The following is an 18304-nucleotide window of genomic DNA, read 5'->3' on the forward strand; positions in this document are numbered from 1 at the left end:
TTCTAACGGGTATCTTGAATGTTTCTGGTAGAAGTGAACATGATAGGGAAAAGAAAAGAAGAATGAAAAAGAAAGAGATGTCAAAGAAGATAACGAAGACACAAAGTCTGACAAATGTGTGAAAGAAAGATTAGGAATGAGGCCAAGTAATAAAATGGCCAAGAAAGTTCGAAGATAACGAGAGATTAAAAAAGGTAGTCTGAGATAAGAACGCGGGAGGCGATAACGAAAGGCAACCATAGCCAAAATTAGATCGAAATTGACTCAACCAGATTGACCCATTCAGCTGGTTTGATGCGCTGACTCGGGTCTTTGGCAATGGCCGGTTTGATGAGTTGTTCGACGATCCCGTTGCGCGGTATGCGAGATCCATTCGGCCCGGAGCGAGCAAACTCAATCACGCGGTGGCCTTCGCGGGCCATGGCCAGTCGTTGGAAGTGGTTGGCACCCGGGTACAGGAGCAAATCGCCTGTAGCGGCAGCTAGCAGAGTGACGGCTAGAGAGAAGACGTCGGACTCCGGGGTTGGCGCCACATCGGGTGACTTTAATGATGAGATGCATAGAAGTTCTGGGGCCGTGAATGGTGGTGTTAGAGCTGTCAGAGCCGTGCCCAGACTCCTATCGGGGGAGGAAGGGTTGCTGATAGGGTGAGCGGAGGAGAAATCGGCGAACAGCGGCTCGTAAGGGAAGTAGTCGGATTCCAAATCGTCGTTGCTTGAACGTTGGCGAAGCAAAATGTTGTGAGGCTTAATATCACCGTGTACCATTTGGGGCCCATCATGGAGCCAACACAGTCCGGTGATGAGCTTCTTTGCGAGGTCGTGCCACTGGGCCATACCCTGGATGGGCTCGAACATGGTTTTGGTGGTCTTGTTCTGCAACGCCACAGCGGCTTGTTCTTCGATATACGTCGAGAGCGCCAATGGCACTGCGGACATGACAATAGAATGAGAGTCCGCGATATACCCCTTGAAGGGAACAACATGGTTCTGGGACCCCTCGACGCGACTGACCCGGGTCAAGGCGAGCGCTTCAGCATCCAAGATGGAATGCGCATCCCGCCTCGCGGGTGACTTGACCGCAACCGTGCGGGCTTTGACAGCTGGGGAGCTGGGAGGCGTAAGCAGGTAGGGCTTGGAGGACTCGCAAGGCGAAGCTTTGTAGACAACACTCCAGAGACCACGGCCGAACTCAACAGGTCGGCCTCTGGGGTCCGTATGGTATTCTAACCCATCTGTGAATGAGTCGGAGGCCGACACCGTACGATCTTTCGCATCAACGTCTTTGAAAGTTCCCGCGACAGGCGACAAGAATGGACTGGAAGCCCCGGAATGGAGGGTGGCAACGCTGCCTGACAGGCTCTCGTCATCTACAGTAGGAGTCACCGGAGGAGTCAGTCCGGGCACTACTAGAAGAGACGGCGCGCGAGGATCCGTATCATGTTGAGTGCGAACCGATAGCGGGAACGGCATATGCGCAGGAGTCATGATGAACGACTCTGAAGCAGGAGAAGCAAGATGCCTCTGTAAAGATTGTAAGAGGCGGGGATAGCGGGGAAGGCGAGAGTTGAAATCGGCGCGACGGTTTAGTTCTCAGCGGCGATAGGACCAGGGATCTCCGGTCAGAGAAGCGCGATAAGGGAAACTGAGTATCTATACGGGACTGGCGCGAATACGAGATGAATCACTAGAATGTCTGCCGGTGTCGCTTGAGATCTGAGGATCGTGAATAAGATTTAAAGAAGCAATAGCAGCAGGCATAGAAGCCAGGACTATAGCCAATGACGAGGCAATTGGTGGCAAGCCGGTTGGATGACGTCGGCACCGGGATTCGAGTCCGTCTGGCGCTTAACACTGACTATTGATGGGCCAAGGTGCAGGACGATGAATAGGACAGGAGATAACGGACTGAGGAGGACTGCAACATATACATGATCTGGTCTAGAATAGAAGTACAGAAGAATAGAATCACAGTGACAGGAAAAATCAACACAAAGCAGGGAGCAGAAAAATTTGAGGAGGCGACGAGTCTCGACCCGGTGGATTTGGAAAATGCAAATTAATTATTTAAGAAAAGAGGGAGCACCTGGATAGATCGACAAAAAGAGCGATAGCTTAATTGTGCCCGAGGAACCATGGGTGATTACATCAAACCGTCGCAAACTCGCAAGTAACCGTGACATGCCAAATAGATAGTTCAGTTCCACTCACCGGGGAGACCATCGTCGTAGTCCCACTGGAGATGTTCGGACCAGCATCGGTGCTTTTCGGGTGTGCCTTTCCCATGTACATCTTCCTTTTCCAGTCTCCATAAACTGTATGGAGATGAAAAGGGGAAAGCAAGCCGGGGTAAGGTTTGATGAGCCAGAAAGCCGCAGCAATAAGCAGGAGAAGAGGGAGGGAGCATCCATTGAAACCGCAAGAAAAGGCAAAAAAGCGAGACTGAATGGAATTGCGACTTGCGCCTTTCGCCCACACTGCACGGACACTATCCCCGATTGGTCGTTAGTCTCCCGTCGTTAGTTGTCCGGTTGTCCAAATACGGCAAGCCGGTGGGTCATACTGGCCCCTCAGGCCTCGAATTTCGTGCATTTTTCTACTTCCCATCCAGTCATTCGGGCACAAACGGCTGTCACCCTCGCATTTGCTCCCTGGAAAGTGTGGAATGGCTGTCGCAAAGGGCGAATGAATTAACCATAATCCCATCCTTGTTTTACGGTGTCTCCACCCTCTGAAAAAGGATGACGAAGACTGCGAAAAGTGTGACACACTATGCTGCAGGAATGACCATCTCAAGGTCTTCAAATCAAGCAATTCACGCGCGTCGTGGGCGTCTGCTGGATATTGCAGGGAATGAATATTGTCGCCGTGGTCTCTCAGCCAGCTCAAGACTAGTGGATCTTATCGAACATCCCCGACAGGGAGGAAAAGAAAGCACATGGGTACGTGCAGACCATGGCTCATCTCCCTGCGGTAGTCCTGCAGGCGCCCTTCTGTATGTGACTCTGTGTGGATGTATCCAACAGTACGAAGTACAGAGTATACCGGCCCCGTTTCAGTCTTGCGAGGGTCCCATCTCAGTCTCCAGATAAGGAAGGACGAACGAAAATTCGAACCTTCGACAGTGGCAGCTTGAAAGGGGGAAAAGGCCTGTTCGAGTGTTCGAGAGACAGCCGAGGACGTAACCCTCGGACGGGGCCCTCAGCCAATCCCCACCCCCACGTGGGTCGTGGTTCTGCCAGGGAAATTGCTTGCCATTGAGAATTCGAGTCTATCTCTTCCCATCTCCACTTGGCATCCGACCTCCTACTCAACCGAGTATCTCTCAAATAGTTGCAGTTACTGTCACATCGGGTGCATGACCCCTCCCACTTGCGATCGTAATTCTCATTTCTCGCATATAACTACCGACTAGGGCCATCCTAGTCGCGTGGAGTCATCTTCGGTTCTTACGCGACTCGTAAGATTTCCTTCTCTTCCGAAGTGCTGACACTGTCACCTCCCCCAGCTCCATTATCTCCTGCAAGTCGGGGCAAAGCCTGGCAATCTGATATCTCACTTCACCATACGGGATCTAAGGAACGGACTCCGGACGCAATGACCTGGCACGGAACCGATGGATAGCTCTGGAAAAGCGCACCTCGCCGTGCCAAGCGCGCACGGGGCCGACGCTAGTTGTGGCTGTAGCCTGTAAGGCTGGTCTCGGTATCCGTGTCTCTGCGATTCGATCTCGAGCAGGGACCTGGACAGTGCAACTAAATGTTGTAGAGTACGGAGTAAAGTTTAGATGCGTATTCAAGGATATTATCAAATTTACCAAGCATGCAATCCCCCCTGCCCAACCACTCACCCAGCAAGGAGCCATCCATTTAAGCTCGTATAATTAACTACTATGTACAATGTAAAGGGGCAGACAGACCCTAGCTCATCTCATTCCCGCGTCGTCTTCTTCTTCTCAACGTACTCCTTGAGATCCTGCAACCACACCTCAAAGCATTCTTCCAGCTGTGCCCCAACCATCCAGCGAACCACATACGCCAGGACTCCATTCTGCGCTTCCCAGTTGCGCACTTCCGTCCCGCGCCTCAGCTGTCCCTGCGCGTCCAGGATATCAACCTCCACGAACTCATGGACTCGTTCCGCCGCCAACAGTGAGGACATGATGCGTCCTTGCGCCTGCGCATCAAGAATCCAAACGACGCGACCGGATTTCTTGTCATCGCTGGGCGGATCATACTCCGTCACGACCAACGGAGTATCATTGCGCGCCTGGGAACCCTGTGGCTGGGACGAGGTGGTCGGCTTCATGTTCACGTGATAAGTCATCTTCGTCCCAGCCTGGATGACGGGCGAGAGATCGCCCCCTTCGGATCCGGGTTGCTCTCGGATCGTCACGGCGGGGACGAATCTGTTCCATAAGGGCCAGGTCGAGGTGTCCATTAGAGTATCCCAGACCTCTTGTATCGGAGCATCGATGATGGCGACACTCTGGCAGTGGCCGACTGCCTCTGACGCAGGGATGTTGGGCGTCGGCATCATCGAGAGCGCCGACTTGGGCGTGGGCGCAGTCATTTTGAGGAGAGCTAATTGTAGGCACGTAGATGTGAAGTATATGCTATGAAAGACTATAAAGTCACACGATAGTAGAGAAATAGCTATCTAGCAACTAGCAAGAGAGCTATGACCCTGACAGGTGAAGTTTCGCTGCGGCTCCACCGCCATGTGACTCCCGGATAAACACACTTGCACAACACCATCAAATCCCTGCATACCAGCTCTCACCTCGTTTGGTAAAGAGTTATTCTCTCTCCTTCATCCATTGTACAAGATGGCAATCATGTACTCTCCACCCATTATACGAGATATCCGGGGAAGCAGGTAGCTAGCTACCTTGGCCATCTCTAGGCAGCTCTCCACATTTGGCTGACTGTCACAATTTCTCCACCAATGCCAGCCTAACCCGGGGCTGTCTTGGTTGATCTATACGCCGATCAGGTCCCGCGCATCCTCTACTCGCGGCCTACTTCAGGAAATTTCCCGAGTTATGGATCTGGGGAGACTGTAAATTTCCGAACGTCTTCGATGTCTAGTGTCATGGCAGTGGAGGACATAACCTCGGGTGGGAGAAACGTTATGCTGGGATATAAGTAAGGTGAGTATGCGAATGCTACTGGCAATCAGTGAGCTACTGTCTAGTCACATATCTATCATGTCTGTATTCAAGGCATCGTTCCTACTCCTCCTTTCCTCTGCCTTAGTCCACGGGGTTCCACACTCCAGCAGAGCATCTCGAAGCCAACAATGCGTGGTTCCGTCCAAATACCAGGCATCAAATGGAACGGCTGATGACTCGTCTGCTGTCGCCCAGGCCTTTGCGCAATGCGCGACTGACTCGGTCATTGTCTTCGAGGAAGGCGTTAATTATAACATCTTTCAGCCGATCACGGCCACCAATCTCAGTAATGTGGAGATTCGGATGCATGGCAATCTGCATCTGCCGCAGAACATCACTGCGGTGCAGAGCATCGTCAATGATGGTAGCTCTACGTGGATTACCCTAGAAGGGCCCAAGGTGGACTGGATTGGCCCTGAAAACGTGAACAATGGCTGGATCGACTCGTACGGACAGCCATGGTGGGATGCGAACCCTGCAGGTAGTTCAGGCCTCGATGGACGTCCGCATCTCATGAGCTTCAAGACCAGCCAAGCCACTATGAAATACTTCAGGTCTAGGAAGCCTATCGCCTGGAATGTCAAGCTGCATGGGGAAGATATTACAGTCAGCCATGTCATTATCGATGCTACCTCGACAGGTAGCTTCCCATTCAATACCGATGGCTTCGACGTCCAGGGTACCAATATTCAAATCACCGACAGTATCATGTACAACGGCGATGACGCGATTGCAGTAGGCTCAGAATCGCACGACATACTTTTCACGAGAAACACCATCGGCTACCAGACTCATGGCATGAGCATTGGCTCGCTGGGGAAGGATCCCACGGACTTTGCCAACATCAGCAACATCCGTTTTGACGATGTGACTGTTGTCGATGGTCTCTACGCGGCACGCTTCAAGTCCTGGAGCGGAGGGACCGGACTTGTCAAGAATGTGACCTGGAATAACATTCGAGTCTTCAACGTGACGTTCCCCATCTTTGTTACTCAGAGCTATAGCGACCAAGGCGCCTCCCGGTCTGGAACTGTCAATGCCAGTTCGGCTGTGATGATGGAGGATTTTACGTGGTCTGACTTTTCTGGCTCGATCAATACGTACCAGCCTGGTGACGGCTCTTGCACATCCGATCCTTGCTGGTATAACGTTGGGTTGCCAAACCTGAAGCACACGGAAGCCCTCATTATCGAGTGCCATACAGGCCAGTCTTGTAAAAACTTTGTGGCGGACAACATTCAGCTATATCCGCAGGTCCTGGAACCGGCCAGTGTGATTTGCATGAATGCAACGGCAGCCCTCAACCCTGATTTAGGATTTACCTGTAGAAATGGGACCTACAATCCGTTATCCCATTAACAAGGTAGTGATAACACAGAGGGGGCATCTCCAGCCACCATTGCCGCTCGATCAAGAGTGGGTGAGTCGTCCACAGGAAGCTACACCCGACGCAGATTCTAGGAAGGCACACCCAAGCCAAATGTACATTAATCAATCAATTTCCTTCAATTCTTCCATTCTCATACATCACCATACACTCGTTTATGCAAATTCTGCATTATCACTACAGCCATATCACGCATGTCCCACCCTATCACTAAATTCCAGCCATTTCCCAACTTCTACGTCTACCGACCAGGCTACATGGTAGTTCCTCTGATTCCCCTCGACGAGCTACCCTCCTGGGTCCAAGTCGGCGATTTCGACTGGAGCAATAGCTCCCTGTACGCGTCTATGCTTCCTGCCAGTTTCAACTGCTTTCCACGAATCGGTGAATACGACATTATCTGCCATCATTGCTACAAGAACGTCGACAGCTTCCATCGCAGCGTGTCTGAGCGGAGTGACAGTAATGCCTCTTCTCATGCCTCTGACCATCCCAAGGGAATTGCTGCTCCATTGCCTGCGAATTCGATCTTGCTGGATCCCTCGTTCAAACTTGAGCAGCCGCCGTTCGGAGCAAGCTTGAATGTTAGCCCGTTTATTGGCATGTGCTTTTCTTCTCATCGTTTGAAAGGGCTTTGTCAACGCTTGCGACACCGGGATCGTGAGGTTCCTCCCCCTGTGGATCCTCCTGTTAAACCGCCTGTGAATCCTCCTCCAGATTCTCCAGATCCTGTGGTGACATTAGAAGAGGGAACTCCTTTACAGAGTCTTTCTCGTTCAGGCCAGGGATCTCGGGTAAACCAAGCGTCTCAGGCAACACAGACATCTCAGGCGACCCAGACGGATCAGGCGAGCGAGACAACCCTGGCAGTCCAGGAGCCCTCTTCAGATCAGACAGTCTCCCCAATCCCTTCCGTTCAGGCAGCACAACCAGCGCAGACAGTCTCTCTAGCTGAGGCAGCGCGGGCAGCTCATACGCCTCCAGCTTTGGATCTGCAGAATACTTTCACTCCGGTAAATACGCCAATTCAAGCAGCCCAAGCCGCTTATACAGCTCATGCAGCTTCAGCTTCAGCATCTGTCGAACAAGCTCAGTCTCAAAGAGATAGGAGAGATGAGGCTGAGAAGTCAGGGGCTGGAAACAGCTCACGTGGGATTGGGGATCGAGTGACTTCACCAGAAGATTCGGGTCGTCGGGGACTATTCCTTGAAGACGACATGAGTTCTCCTTTGAGCACGGAGCTTGATAACATTGACGCTGTCATTGGGGCTCCATCAGGGGTTCCTGTTGACAAAGAGGTGAGATGCTTCTGCAGTGTTCTAGCTGCGGACTATATTCTTCCTACATTAGCTGACTAGGCAGAAATAATCTGGTTTCCGGGAAGACGAAATGTGGCATTTAGGGATTGCAAATGCAAAGTCGGGGACGTGCAGGTTCTAGGTAGAACTACAACAGTCGGTATAGGTTAGGTGGCCATTAGGAGAAGGTGTTGGGTTATGTAGTATGTCATTCAGTATGCTTGATTAGGTAGTTGATTCAATCCATGATTTCCCAGATACTCCTCTTCTGCAATATCCCTAAGCAGACTAGATATCAGTACAGGGTATGTATCATATCACACCAACACAATGACACAATCTATCTATCAACGCTACTTATGAAGAAGTATTCCCACCGACCCAATTCGGATGCAAAAACGGCGCACCACTCGACCTCCTCGTGGTTTCAGAAATCCTTCCCTCAACATCCCCCCAACCCCCATGACTTCCCCCTTCAACAGACCCATTCGAAACAGACACCGAATCCCACCTCACCTCCCTCATAATCTGGATACCTTCTCCACCACTATCTTGACCATCACCATCCCCATCCTTATTATTCCCATTATTATGATGACGATTATCCCCTGCAGACCTAACAGAATGCGCATCTCCCCACACACTCGTCGAGACTGTACTCCCCGGCGCAAACAAATTCCCTCCTCCACCGTAGACAGAAAAGAAATCAAAATCAATACCAGCGACACCATGATCTGCTTCTGCTTCTGTTGCTGCTGTCGTTGATGCCGTGCGTGTTCCTCGTGATCTCCTTGACTTGGACATTCTGGACTTAGTTCTGGATTTATTGGTCAATTGTGATTGTGGTTGTAGTTGTAGTTGTAATGGAGGAAGTCCCGCTTCTACGGCTTTGCTGTTCGATCTTGATCGAGAGTCCTTATTGTCTCTGTGGTATGTTCGCATCCGTGATGGGATCAATTTGGGGAAAATCCGGATGAGTAAAGGCCGGAGAGGGGGCAGGCAGGCGCAGGTTATGGCGACGTTGGATTCGACGAAGGACCAGGTTGCTGCGAGGCCGTTTCCTGCTGTAGGATTTTTAGTATTGGGATGATTTGAGGTAGGGGAAATAAGGGTATATACAGGTAAAGTCAGGATCTCGGAGGAGACGGACTATCGTTGATAAGCGGACGATGCTTGTTGCGCAGACACTGTACCATACCATCAGTAACCTCTTAATAAAATATAGGGGATAATGGAGGGGACATACAAAAACCCCAAAGCAAAAATAACCAACAACGCCGCCTTCTGCCTCTTGGGCAGATTCAACCTCGCCAAGATCGGCAAGGGAAGCACCACGAGGATCAAATCCGTGGTGATTTGAAACGCGGCGTTGAGACACCAGACGACATCTTCGGGGAGACATGTATGGGGCAGAGACGTATCCCAGAAGGCATTTATCGGGATGCAGAAGATAAGGGTACTTAGGACCATCCAGAGACCGGTGATGAGGACGAAGATGAGGGTGAGGATGAGGAGGATGCGGTAGGTTGGGGTGGGGAAGAGGCGACGGTAGAGGAAGATCAGGGAGAGTTTGGTGAGGGTGAGGGTGAGGTTGTAGAGGGGGATTGTTATCCAGAGGGCCTAATTCATATATCAGTATTTCATATCCATGTTAGAAAGTTGTATATGAGGGGGAGATGAGCGGTGGTGTATACCTTCAGTTGCCTGCGAACTACCTCCGGAGGAAGATCTGCTTCGTTTTCGGCGAGGCCGTTTTGGCTTTCTATATCATATACTCTGTTAGAATATCATACCAGCTATATCCCGAACGATGTGGGTGAGGCAACATACCTATAACCAAGAATGCAAAGAACACCACATCAGTTGCCTATACATCACACTTAGTACACAACCATCCAAGACATCCCCAGAGGGAGTATAAGAGGGATATAAGAGGGATTTACCAACGACACCACAATCAACAAATCATCCCACCCCGGCTTTCTCACCAGTCTCAACCGCGTATACAATCGCAGCGCGACCGTGACCGTCGCCAGGCAAAGAAAAGTGATTCCCACGGGCAGGGCATACATCCTGCTGGGGTGGTGGTGGACTGACGACGACGATCACGTCTAGCACTACCGTTGAATGTAGTAGTAGTAGCGCGCGGAAGCAGCAGCATTCTTCTTCTCCAATACTAATAAAATCATATTTCTCTCTCTTGTAGTTTACTTTTTCTTTTCTTTTTCTTCTCTGGGGAGGAGAAAAATTCTTACAAGATGTCGTCGGTGGCCAAATGCTAAGCCCGAGGTTGTGTTCTTTGCAAAGGCCGGATCCAGATCTATTGCGTCAAGGTTGCGACCAAAAGTCAAATCCCCGCGGAATACTTGTGGAGGACTGGCCTGGTTGGTGCCACCACAATCTGCTTCGTATCCACGGTTCGGTCCGCTGCATCAAGGTTTTAACTGGTATTCTACTTCCACTTCAATAGGCTTGGTTAGGAAGTGTTCCAGAAGGCTGTGTACGATGTCCAGAAAATGATGTCCATTAGATAATATCTAAATGGTGTCTAGAAGATAATATCTAGAAGACTATGTCCAGAAGACTGCATAAGACGGCGTAATGTGCATTTCATTATTCAAGCATGTACAAGTTTCATGAGACATGGAGGCGAACAACAGTTGCAGTATACATGTAATTTAGAAGCATCTGCCTGTCCCCCATCCCCTTTTCATCAAATCTACAAAATGCAACCCGTAATTCTAAAAATATCGACTCAAGGAGCCACACGCTAGCGTTAGTGTATCAATGCAAAATCAATCGGGTATTTAAAGGCGGGACTTGAGGTTGGCCTTGAGTCTGCGCTCAACGGCAGCCAGGTACTCGCGGGTAGTAACCCAGGCCTCACGCTCCTTGCGGCCGCAGGCCAGAGCCAGATCCTTGGTCATGATGCCCTCCTCGTTGACAACGTCAATGCAAGCGCGCTCAAGCTCCTCAGCAAAGGCAACAACATCGGGGGTCTCGTCGAGCTTGCCACGCTGCACCAGACCGCGGGTCCAGGCGAAGATGGAGGCAATGGGGTTGGTGGAGGTCTCGCGGCCCTTCTGGTGCTCGCGGTAGTGACGAGTCACGGTACCGTGGGCAGCCTCAGACTCGAAAGCCTCGCCGGTAGGGGTGACCAGGGTCGAGGTCATCAGACCAAGGGAGCCGAAACCCTGGGCGACAATGTCGGACTGGACATCACCGTCGTAGTCTGATCAGTTAGCAGAAGCCCTCAGATCGCTTATAGGAGGGGGGGGGGGTCTTACTCTTCAGGGCCATGACGAATCCACCCTCGCTCTTGATCATCTGGGCAACCATGTCGTCAATGAGACGGTGCTCGTACCAGAGGTTCTTGGCCTCAAAGTCCTTCTTGTAGGTGGACTCGTAAATCTCCTGGAAGATGTCCTTGAAGCGGCCATCGTAGCGCTTCAGGATGGTGTTCTTGGTGCTCATGTACAGAGGGAGACCCTTGAGCAGGGCCATCTGGAAACTGGCGTGGGCAAAGCCACGGATCGACTCATCGGTGTTGTACTGAGTCTGGGTAACACCACCACCCTGGAAGTCGTAGACCTTGACGGTCTCGGGCTCGCCATTGACGGGGGTGTAGACAAGCTCGAGCTTGCCGGGGCCGGGGATGACACGGTCGGTGGCACGGTACTGGTCACCGAAAGCGTGACGACCGATGATGATGGGCTTGTTCCAGCCGGGGACGAGACGGGGGATGGTGGGGATGATGATGGGTTCACGGAAGACGGTACCGCCGCTATAGGAGAGCAATTAGCATTGAGCTTACAGCAAGGAATTGCATGAGGTATACGAACAGGATGTTACGGATGGTGCCGTTGGGGGACAGCCACACTGGAAGCAAGGGTTAACAATGGCTCCTCTTTCACATGCTGATCCGAGGGATGCATACTCTTCTTCAGCTTGAACTCCTCAACACGAGCCTCATCGGGAGTGATGGTGGCACACTTGACACCGACACCATACTTCTTGATGGCCTCGGCAGCCTCAACGGTGACCTGGTCATCGGTCTGGTCACGGTATTCAAGACCCTGCAACGACTGTCAGTTCCCTCCGAATCAACCAATTCTTTGCCGCAGGAAGCCTACCAGGTCGTAGTACTTGAGGTCGACGTCAAGGAAACTAGGCAACAATGTCTTAGTCGGGACTGGATGGATGCATCCATGCTCGGAAGATATCGACTTACGGCAGAATCAACTATAGAAGCGGGGCCGAGTTAGCGTGTGAAGATGCGGGAGAGAACGGGAGGATTGCATCTGGAGCTGATGCATGGCGGGGCAGCCGAGGGCCAACTACATACCTTTTCTCTGATCTCCTGCCAGATAATACGGGTCATCTAATAATGCCAACGTTAGCACATGTCAAATATTCCCTCCTACACTGCAATTGAGCCCTGGATCGCCGAATGATTGACGCTTGGCTGCCAGGGAACCAGGCGGCAGCCGCCGTGATTCCCCGCGTCTGGAATGCGCCATGACGAAAATGCGCATCCCGACGAGGGGCAGGCCCAGATGCAGGCCTGTACATATAAAGGAGGGGTAGGAAGCCACAGACAAAACGTTAAAATCAGACATACCTCATCACCGTCGAGTTCCACGACAGGGTTCTTGACCTTGATCTTGGAGATTTCGGTAGCCATGGTGCGGGATTGAGTAAGGTTCAACGAGGAGAGACCGGTCCAGCGGGCAGAAGCAGTACGAGAGGAGAGCAGGGAAGAGGCAGAAGTAAGGGATCTGGGAGAGCGAGTAGAGACAGAGGAGGAAGAGGAAGAAATAGTAGAAGAGGAAGAAGAGAGAAAGCGACGAGCGGAGGAAGAGAGAGGGGCCGACAGAGGAGGGGAAGCGGCGGCGAAGGAGCGGCGCGCCAATGCGGAACTGAACCGGAGGGACGACATCGTGTGGGATGGGATTATGGGTTAATTGCGAATGGCTCGACAGTCAGTGGCCTGCGTGGGAGGAACCGGGGGGAAAGGTCAGCCCAAGCGGATCAGTTTATCGGGTACGGGGAAACGAGGAGGATCGCAGTCCACGCTGCAAGGGGAGGGAGGCAGAGAGAGTATACCCGAGGGAAAGACAAGCAAGAAGCCGTGAAGCTCTCGGCTGGAAGGAGGCGGTGGTGGAGTTCGGAAGCTGCCGTTAAGCCGGACTGGACGAGATGCTGCTGCTTGAAGGGACCTTCACGGGGCAGATCGGAGACCCGGAAAATCGTTTCTGTGCACTCAGGGAAAAATAAGTTTCCTGCAAGAAAGCAACAGAAGCAGGAGAAACGAATACCTGGGAAAGGAAGATGGAAGAACGGAGAGGAGAGAGAGAGAGAGAGGAGAAAGGCAAACGGAGGGCCGCCAACGACCTCTTATCCGGCGTGGTTGTTCCCTCCCAAGGCTTGGTAGAGTTAACACACACCCACTTCAACTTCCCTTTCCGCCCACCGTTGCGACTTTTCTTGTCGCCGAAGCCGGACTATTCGACTCACACAGACTGGGGGGAAAAGTTCCCTTCCTTTGCAAATTACACTAACCTATTCTCTAACTAAGGATTGATGGAATTCTGGGTCCGGTCAACCTGCAGTCCGTGGTGGCATCAGCATTAGACCCCCTTCCTCACCCAATTCTGCGCTATTCCGTTCCCGCCTACGGAGTACTCCAGACTCTCCATTCCTCCCTCCCCTGCAGTCCCTGCTCCATGTCCGCCGCCATCGATCTTTACTATCAAGATAAGATGAGAAGTCCTCCGCAGTGCAGGGTACCGAAATATCTCTCTCTCCTCCCTTAATACGCCGTAACTCGCAACTTAATTGCTGGTCACACCCCAAATGCACCTGACAGCATCCCGCGTAATTCCTTTTGCTGCTAATCCAGTCGCATCCCTGTGTCTGCAACGTTAAAGCAGAATTCTCCGACCAGTCCAGCCGATCTCAACCGCTGTTTCCCGCGGCAACGGATACAGCGTCTCCGCCGGGTCATCAACCACCGAAGTCGCTGCGGCGCCGGACTTGCCACTTTCCTCCCCGGCTCCTACATCGATGACTCATCCAACTATTCCCCACGCCAGGCCAGATCAATGAATTACTCCGTATAGGCTACATACTCGGTAGTTAATATCGAGATTATCTCCACAGTAGAATTCTACATGGGATAAATACCATCTATGTAAATAGTCTTTGTATGTATATCGCCAGAAAGAGACACTGCAATCCTGTTGAAGTTGACCCTCCTTCCACTGGCCCATGAACACCGGCCCTGTATAGTCCTGCCGCCAAAATGTTGAAATTATCCCGGTGCATTCCATTCCCACTTTTCCCATTTTCATGGCCAAGAAATCATGCTAGTTAGATCAAACAATAATAATCGATGACATTATGAAAATAAAACCATATCCCACTTCTAAGCACTAATGCGACGTTGAATCTACCGTCTAGAACAGACCGTCAATCTCGCCGGTCTCTGGGTCAATATCCACATTCAAGTATCCAGGCGCCGTCGGCAATCCGGGGATGGTCTGGATGTCCGCAGCCAGTGCGTACCTGTAGAGATCACAACGGGTTAGCTCAATGGATCCAAGCTTAGCAAAACATGAGACGGGGATGCCTACAGATATCCACCACCCACCGCTAGCCGAACGTCCCGGATGGGAACAGTGAAGCCAGTGGGGGCACCCTTGAGCGACGCGTCGTGACTGAGCGAGTATTGCGTCTTGGCAATGCAGATGGGCAGGTTGCTGAAGCCCTGCGCGGTGTAGGTGTCGACCTTCTTCTGGGCTAGCTCGCTGAACTCAACCTTCTCCGCACCGTACATGGCGGTGCCGATGCGCTCGATGCGCTCTTGGATGCTGCCGTTCAGGTCGTACAGGAGCTTGAACTCCTTAGGCTTAGAGCTAGCTGCCAGCACGCTCCGAGCCAGATCCACAGCACCGGCTCCGCCCTCAGCCCAGTGGTTAGCGGGGACCGCGTCCTCTGCGCCGGCCGCAATGGCCTCCTCGCGGATGACGGCGATTTCGGCCTCCGTGTCCGTCTCGAAGCGGTTGATCGCCACCACCACGGGGATGCCATACTGCCGAGCATTCTCAATGTGCTTCTTCATGTTAACACAGCCCTTGCGCAGGATATCAATGTTCTCCGTGCGGTAGACTTCCGGCAGAGGAGCACCCGGGCTGATCTCAGGACCACCACCGTGCACCTTCAGGGCGCGCACAGTAGCCACAATGACCACAGTGTCCGGGGAGAGGCCGGAAGACCGGCACTTGATGTTGAAGAACCGCTCACCGCCCATGGTGAAGTCGAAGCCAGCTTCCGTCACCACAAAGCCGGTCTTGGACTCATGATCCTCATCGGGCTCGGTACCCGCGAGCTTCAGAGCCAATTTGTCGGCAATCACCGAGCTTGCGCCAATACTGATGTTGGCGAAGGGACCGGCGTGGACCAGGACAGGCGTACCCTCCAAGCTCTGCATCAGGTTGGGCTTGATGGCATCCTTCATCAACGCAGCCAGAGCTCCACCCGCACCAATATCGTCACAGGTGACAGGGTCACCGTTCCTCGACGTAGCAACAACCATGCGTCCCAGGCGTTCACGCATATCCTCCAGGCTGTTGCTCAAGGCCAGAATAGCCATACATTCACTGGCAACCGAGATATCGAAGCCAGTCTCACGGGTGTGGCCTCGCTCCGTGGGAGCCTGTCCCACAGTGATACCGCGGAGGTGACGGTCGTTGACATCCAGGACGCGGCGCCAAGTGATAGTCTCGGGGTCAATGTCAAGTCGGGCAAACCGGCGAACCTCGTCTTCGGTAAGGTCGTCGGGGTTGGTCTTGGTGATGCCCAGCTTCTTCAGTCTGCGAAACATGATGGGCTGGAATTTGCGCTCGCCCTTCTTGGCGGGGACGAGACGCTTGTAGAGAGCAGCATCCTTCTGGGTAGATTCGTGGAACATACGAGTTTCGATGGCGGCAGCGAGAAGGTTGTTGGCGGCAGTAATAGCATGGATATCGCCAGTCAGGTGCAAGTTGAACTCATCCATAGGGATAACCTGACTGTATCCTCCACCAGCAGCTCCACCCTTGATACCGAAAGTAGGTCCCTGGCTAGGCTGGCGCACATTGGCGAAGGCAATGCGGCCGAGGTGTGCTCCAAGAGCCTGCGACAGACCCAACGTAGTTGTAGACTTGCCCTCACCGAGAGGGGTAGGGGTGATACCACAGACGAGGACGTATCTACCATTGCGACGGTGCGACAGGCGGTCGAGCACATCGAGGCTAACCTTGGCCTTGGTGTGGCCGTAGGGATCGAGCTCGTGGGGCTCAATGCCGATTTCTGAGGCGAGGTCCGTGATTTGCTTCGGGTATTGCGCACGCGAGATAGCAATGTCGGAGGGAACGGGGCTGACCAGCTTGATCGGGAGGGGGGTGATGTGTCTGTCCCTTTGCTTTTCGAAGTACGCCTTGGCTGCGGAGACCACGTTCTCCATCAGCATGGCCACGGTCATGGGACCAACACCACCGGGAACCGGGGTGATCTGAGAAGCGACCTGAGCGGCAGACTCAAATTCCACATCACCAACAAGTCGCGAACCAGACTTCCTAGTAGCATCAGCCTTGTAGTTGATACCAACATCGATAACAACGGCGCCAGGCTTCAACCAATCGCCCTTGACAAATTCGACCTGTCCAATTGCGGCAACGACGATATCGGCGGTTTTGACGATCTGTGCAATGTTGGGGGTCTTCGAGTGGCACAGGGTCACAGTGGCGTGAGCATTCTTCAACAGATAGCTGACCGGGCTTCCGACGATGTCACTGCGGCCAAGAACCACGGCTTGTTTTCCGGAGGGGTCGACGCCGCTCTCCGCCAAAAGCTTCATCACAGCTTTCGGGGTGCAGGGAACAAAGAGAGGGCGACCACCCCTCTTGGCCAGCTCACCGATGTTGATCGCACCGAATCCATCGACATCCTTCTCATCGGCAACAGCAGAGGTGATGGTGTGTTCAGACAATTGCTGGGGGAGAGGCAGCTGGACGAGAATGCCGTGGACCGAGGTGTCATTGTTGGACTTGGTGATCTCCTGGAGGACCTCGGCCTGTGTGACGTCCTCGGGGAAGTTGATAATCTTGCAGAGAATACCGGCCTGTTCAAAGTGTCAGGAATTGGGCGAATGAAGTTCTGAGATCTGAGATCATAAGTGGTAACGCACCTCCTCTGCGGCCTTCAACTTCATGCGCACATAGGTGCCTTCAATCATAGATTAGTCCATACATCCCTCCACCAACACGTTAGCGTAGGACTTACTCGAATCCGATCTGCTTCCCACTGTTCAATTTGAACTGTCAGCTTATTTTCGACCGCGGGGCAACTCTTGGGGACAGCGACCACGCACCCTGGTAGATCACCAAACTAGGCTTGAAGCGGGGATTCGATTCCTGGATCTTCTGGATCTCTTCCTTCAACCCTGCCCGAATGTTCTTGGCAATCTGGGTGCCGTCGATCTTGGTGGCTGCCATGGCTGTCCTGGTGCCGGAGAATGGACGATGATGACAAGACGGTGCGCAACCAAACCAGTCGCAAGCTAGCACGCCAGGTCTGGCAGATAACGGCGTAGAGCGGATACGAGATGAAACCCCGCGTGCAGAGGAAAATTGACGTCGAAAGGAGGGTGGAAGTAGTGGGTAAAAACGGTGACTTGGGGAATGGGTATAAGAATGCTTCGCGTTGACAGCACAGCGGGGTAGTGTCACCGAACGAGCGGGGGGGAAAGGCATCTAATTTGCTTCGTCGGTTGGCCCAGTTGCCAACCAGCTTTCCTCGGCCGGGTCAGATGGAGATAGGGAAAAGGTCGATCAACGCAAACGCGAGTAATATCGGTGAATAATTGAAATCATTAGCTTCCAAAACAACACTGAAGAACATTCAGTGTGTGCAACTCTCCCAATTGCTCTTTGTGATCTGTTTATATTCTATAGTTCTAGTGGGTGAAATTGTCCGTTTTGCAATCCTCAATGCCTCCTCCTTTACCATTGTTCTGCTGTTTTTCACAAGACAAAGTTTCCCGCGAGCCGCAACTTTCAGATGCTTCGGAGTTTCGGAACGCCATCTGTTCACATTGGGTATAGCGCAGAGTTGGCGGTCAGCTCATCACGTCTTCCCGATCCCAATTGGTAGAAACTCTTCAGGGCTTTATTCTATCACATGACATGTATTATCGCAACGGAAGAACCCTGTATCCGGTATGAGGCGTTTCATACAGAACAGGCTCGAACAGGAAAGTCTTGGCGGGCAAGCCCGGACTGTGCGATGAAATTCAAACTAGTCTGACGACGCCGACAACGTGAGCCCGCCAGCACCCCGCAAGGATTTCCGCCTCATCTCGCAAGTCTAAGTCGACTCCGGTTACAGAGGATACATACCTCTGATT

General features: G+C 52.5%; 8 protein-coding genes across 8 annotated transcripts; 2 read left to right on the top strand and 6 right to left on the bottom strand.

Moving 5' to 3' along the window:
• Nucleotides 1-248: 248 nt before the first annotated feature.
• Nucleotides 249-1487, bottom strand: ASPBRDRAFT_51353 (protein kinase domain-containing protein; the record flags this gene model as incomplete). The annotated part of the gene is made up of 1 exon (XM_067626711.1): nt 249-1487. One exon carries the CDS (start codon nt 1485-1487, stop codon nt 249-251), a length of 1239 nt encoding a protein of 412 aa, XP_067482876.1.
• Nucleotides 1488-3768: 2281 nt separating this feature from the next.
• On the bottom strand, nt 3769-4778 carry ASPBRDRAFT_37920 (SRPBCC domain-containing protein). Its single transcript, XM_067623831.1, has one exon. The coding sequence runs from the start codon at nt 4569-4571 to the stop codon at nt 3930-3932; it is 642 nt and encodes a 213-aa protein (XP_067482877.1). The 5' UTR covers nt 4572-4778; the 3' UTR covers nt 3769-3929.
• Nucleotides 4779-5108: 330 nt separating this feature from the next.
• Nucleotides 5109-6798, top strand: pgxC (putative extracellular exo-polygalacturonase). Its single transcript, XM_067623832.1, has one exon. It carries the CDS (start codon nt 5209-5211, stop codon nt 6529-6531), a length of 1323 nt encoding a protein of 440 aa, XP_067482878.1. The 5' UTR covers nt 5109-5208; the 3' UTR covers nt 6532-6798.
• ASPBRDRAFT_374892 (uncharacterized protein) lies at nt 6643-8123 on the top strand. The gene has a single exon (XM_067623737.1). It carries the CDS (start codon nt 6754-6756, stop codon nt 7915-7917), a length of 1164 nt encoding a protein of 387 aa, XP_067482879.1. The 5' UTR covers nt 6643-6753; the 3' UTR covers nt 7918-8123.
• A 91-nt stretch (nt 8124-8214) lies between these two features.
• ASPBRDRAFT_117591 (uncharacterized protein) lies at nt 8215-9929 on the bottom strand (the record flags this gene model as incomplete). Its single annotated transcript, XM_067617107.1, has 6 exons — nt 8215-8921; nt 8977-9044; nt 9104-9477; nt 9552-9619; nt 9688-9724; nt 9801-9929. The coding sequence occupies 6 exons, from the start codon at nt 9927-9929 to the stop codon at nt 8215-8217; spliced, it is 1383 nt and encodes a 460-aa protein (XP_067482880.1).
• A 437-nt stretch (nt 9930-10366) lies between these two features.
• On the bottom strand, nt 10367-12499 carry ASPBRDRAFT_203391 (NADP-dependent isocitrate dehydrogenase). The gene is made up of 7 exons (XM_067621663.1): nt 12203-12499; nt 12089-12099; nt 11991-12024; nt 11795-11933; nt 11700-11736; nt 11145-11641; nt 10367-11089 (listed from the first exon to the last, which is right to left on the bottom strand). The coding sequence occupies exons 1-7, from the start codon at nt 12236-12238 to the stop codon at nt 10665-10667; spliced, it is 1179 nt and encodes a 392-aa protein (XP_067482881.1). The 5' UTR covers nt 12239-12499; the 3' UTR covers nt 10367-10664.
• ASPBRDRAFT_37924 (uncharacterized protein) lies at nt 12219-12499 on the bottom strand. Its single transcript, XM_067623833.1, has one exon. It carries the CDS (start codon nt 12474-12476, stop codon nt 12264-12266), a length of 213 nt encoding a protein of 70 aa, XP_067482882.1. The 5' UTR covers nt 12477-12499; the 3' UTR covers nt 12219-12263.
• A 1816-nt stretch (nt 12500-14315) lies between these two features.
• Nucleotides 14316-17393, bottom strand: ASPBRDRAFT_116680 (C-1-tetrahydrofolate synthase; the record flags this gene model as incomplete). The annotated part of the gene is made up of 5 exons (XM_067617007.1): nt 14316-14424; nt 14493-17020; nt 17087-17124; nt 17182-17202; nt 17270-17393. 5 exons carry the CDS (start codon nt 17391-17393, stop codon nt 14316-14318), a joined length of 2820 nt encoding a protein of 939 aa, XP_067482883.1.
• Between the last annotated feature and the right edge of the window lie 911 nt (nt 17394-18304).

The sequence above is a fragment of the Aspergillus brasiliensis genome (genome assembly GCF_001889945.1).
Source record: "Aspergillus brasiliensis CBS 101740 unplaced genomic scaffold ASPBRscaffold_2, whole genome shotgun sequence".
In the NCBI taxonomy this organism is placed as follows: domain Eukaryota; kingdom Fungi; phylum Ascomycota; class Eurotiomycetes; order Eurotiales; family Aspergillaceae; genus Aspergillus; species Aspergillus brasiliensis.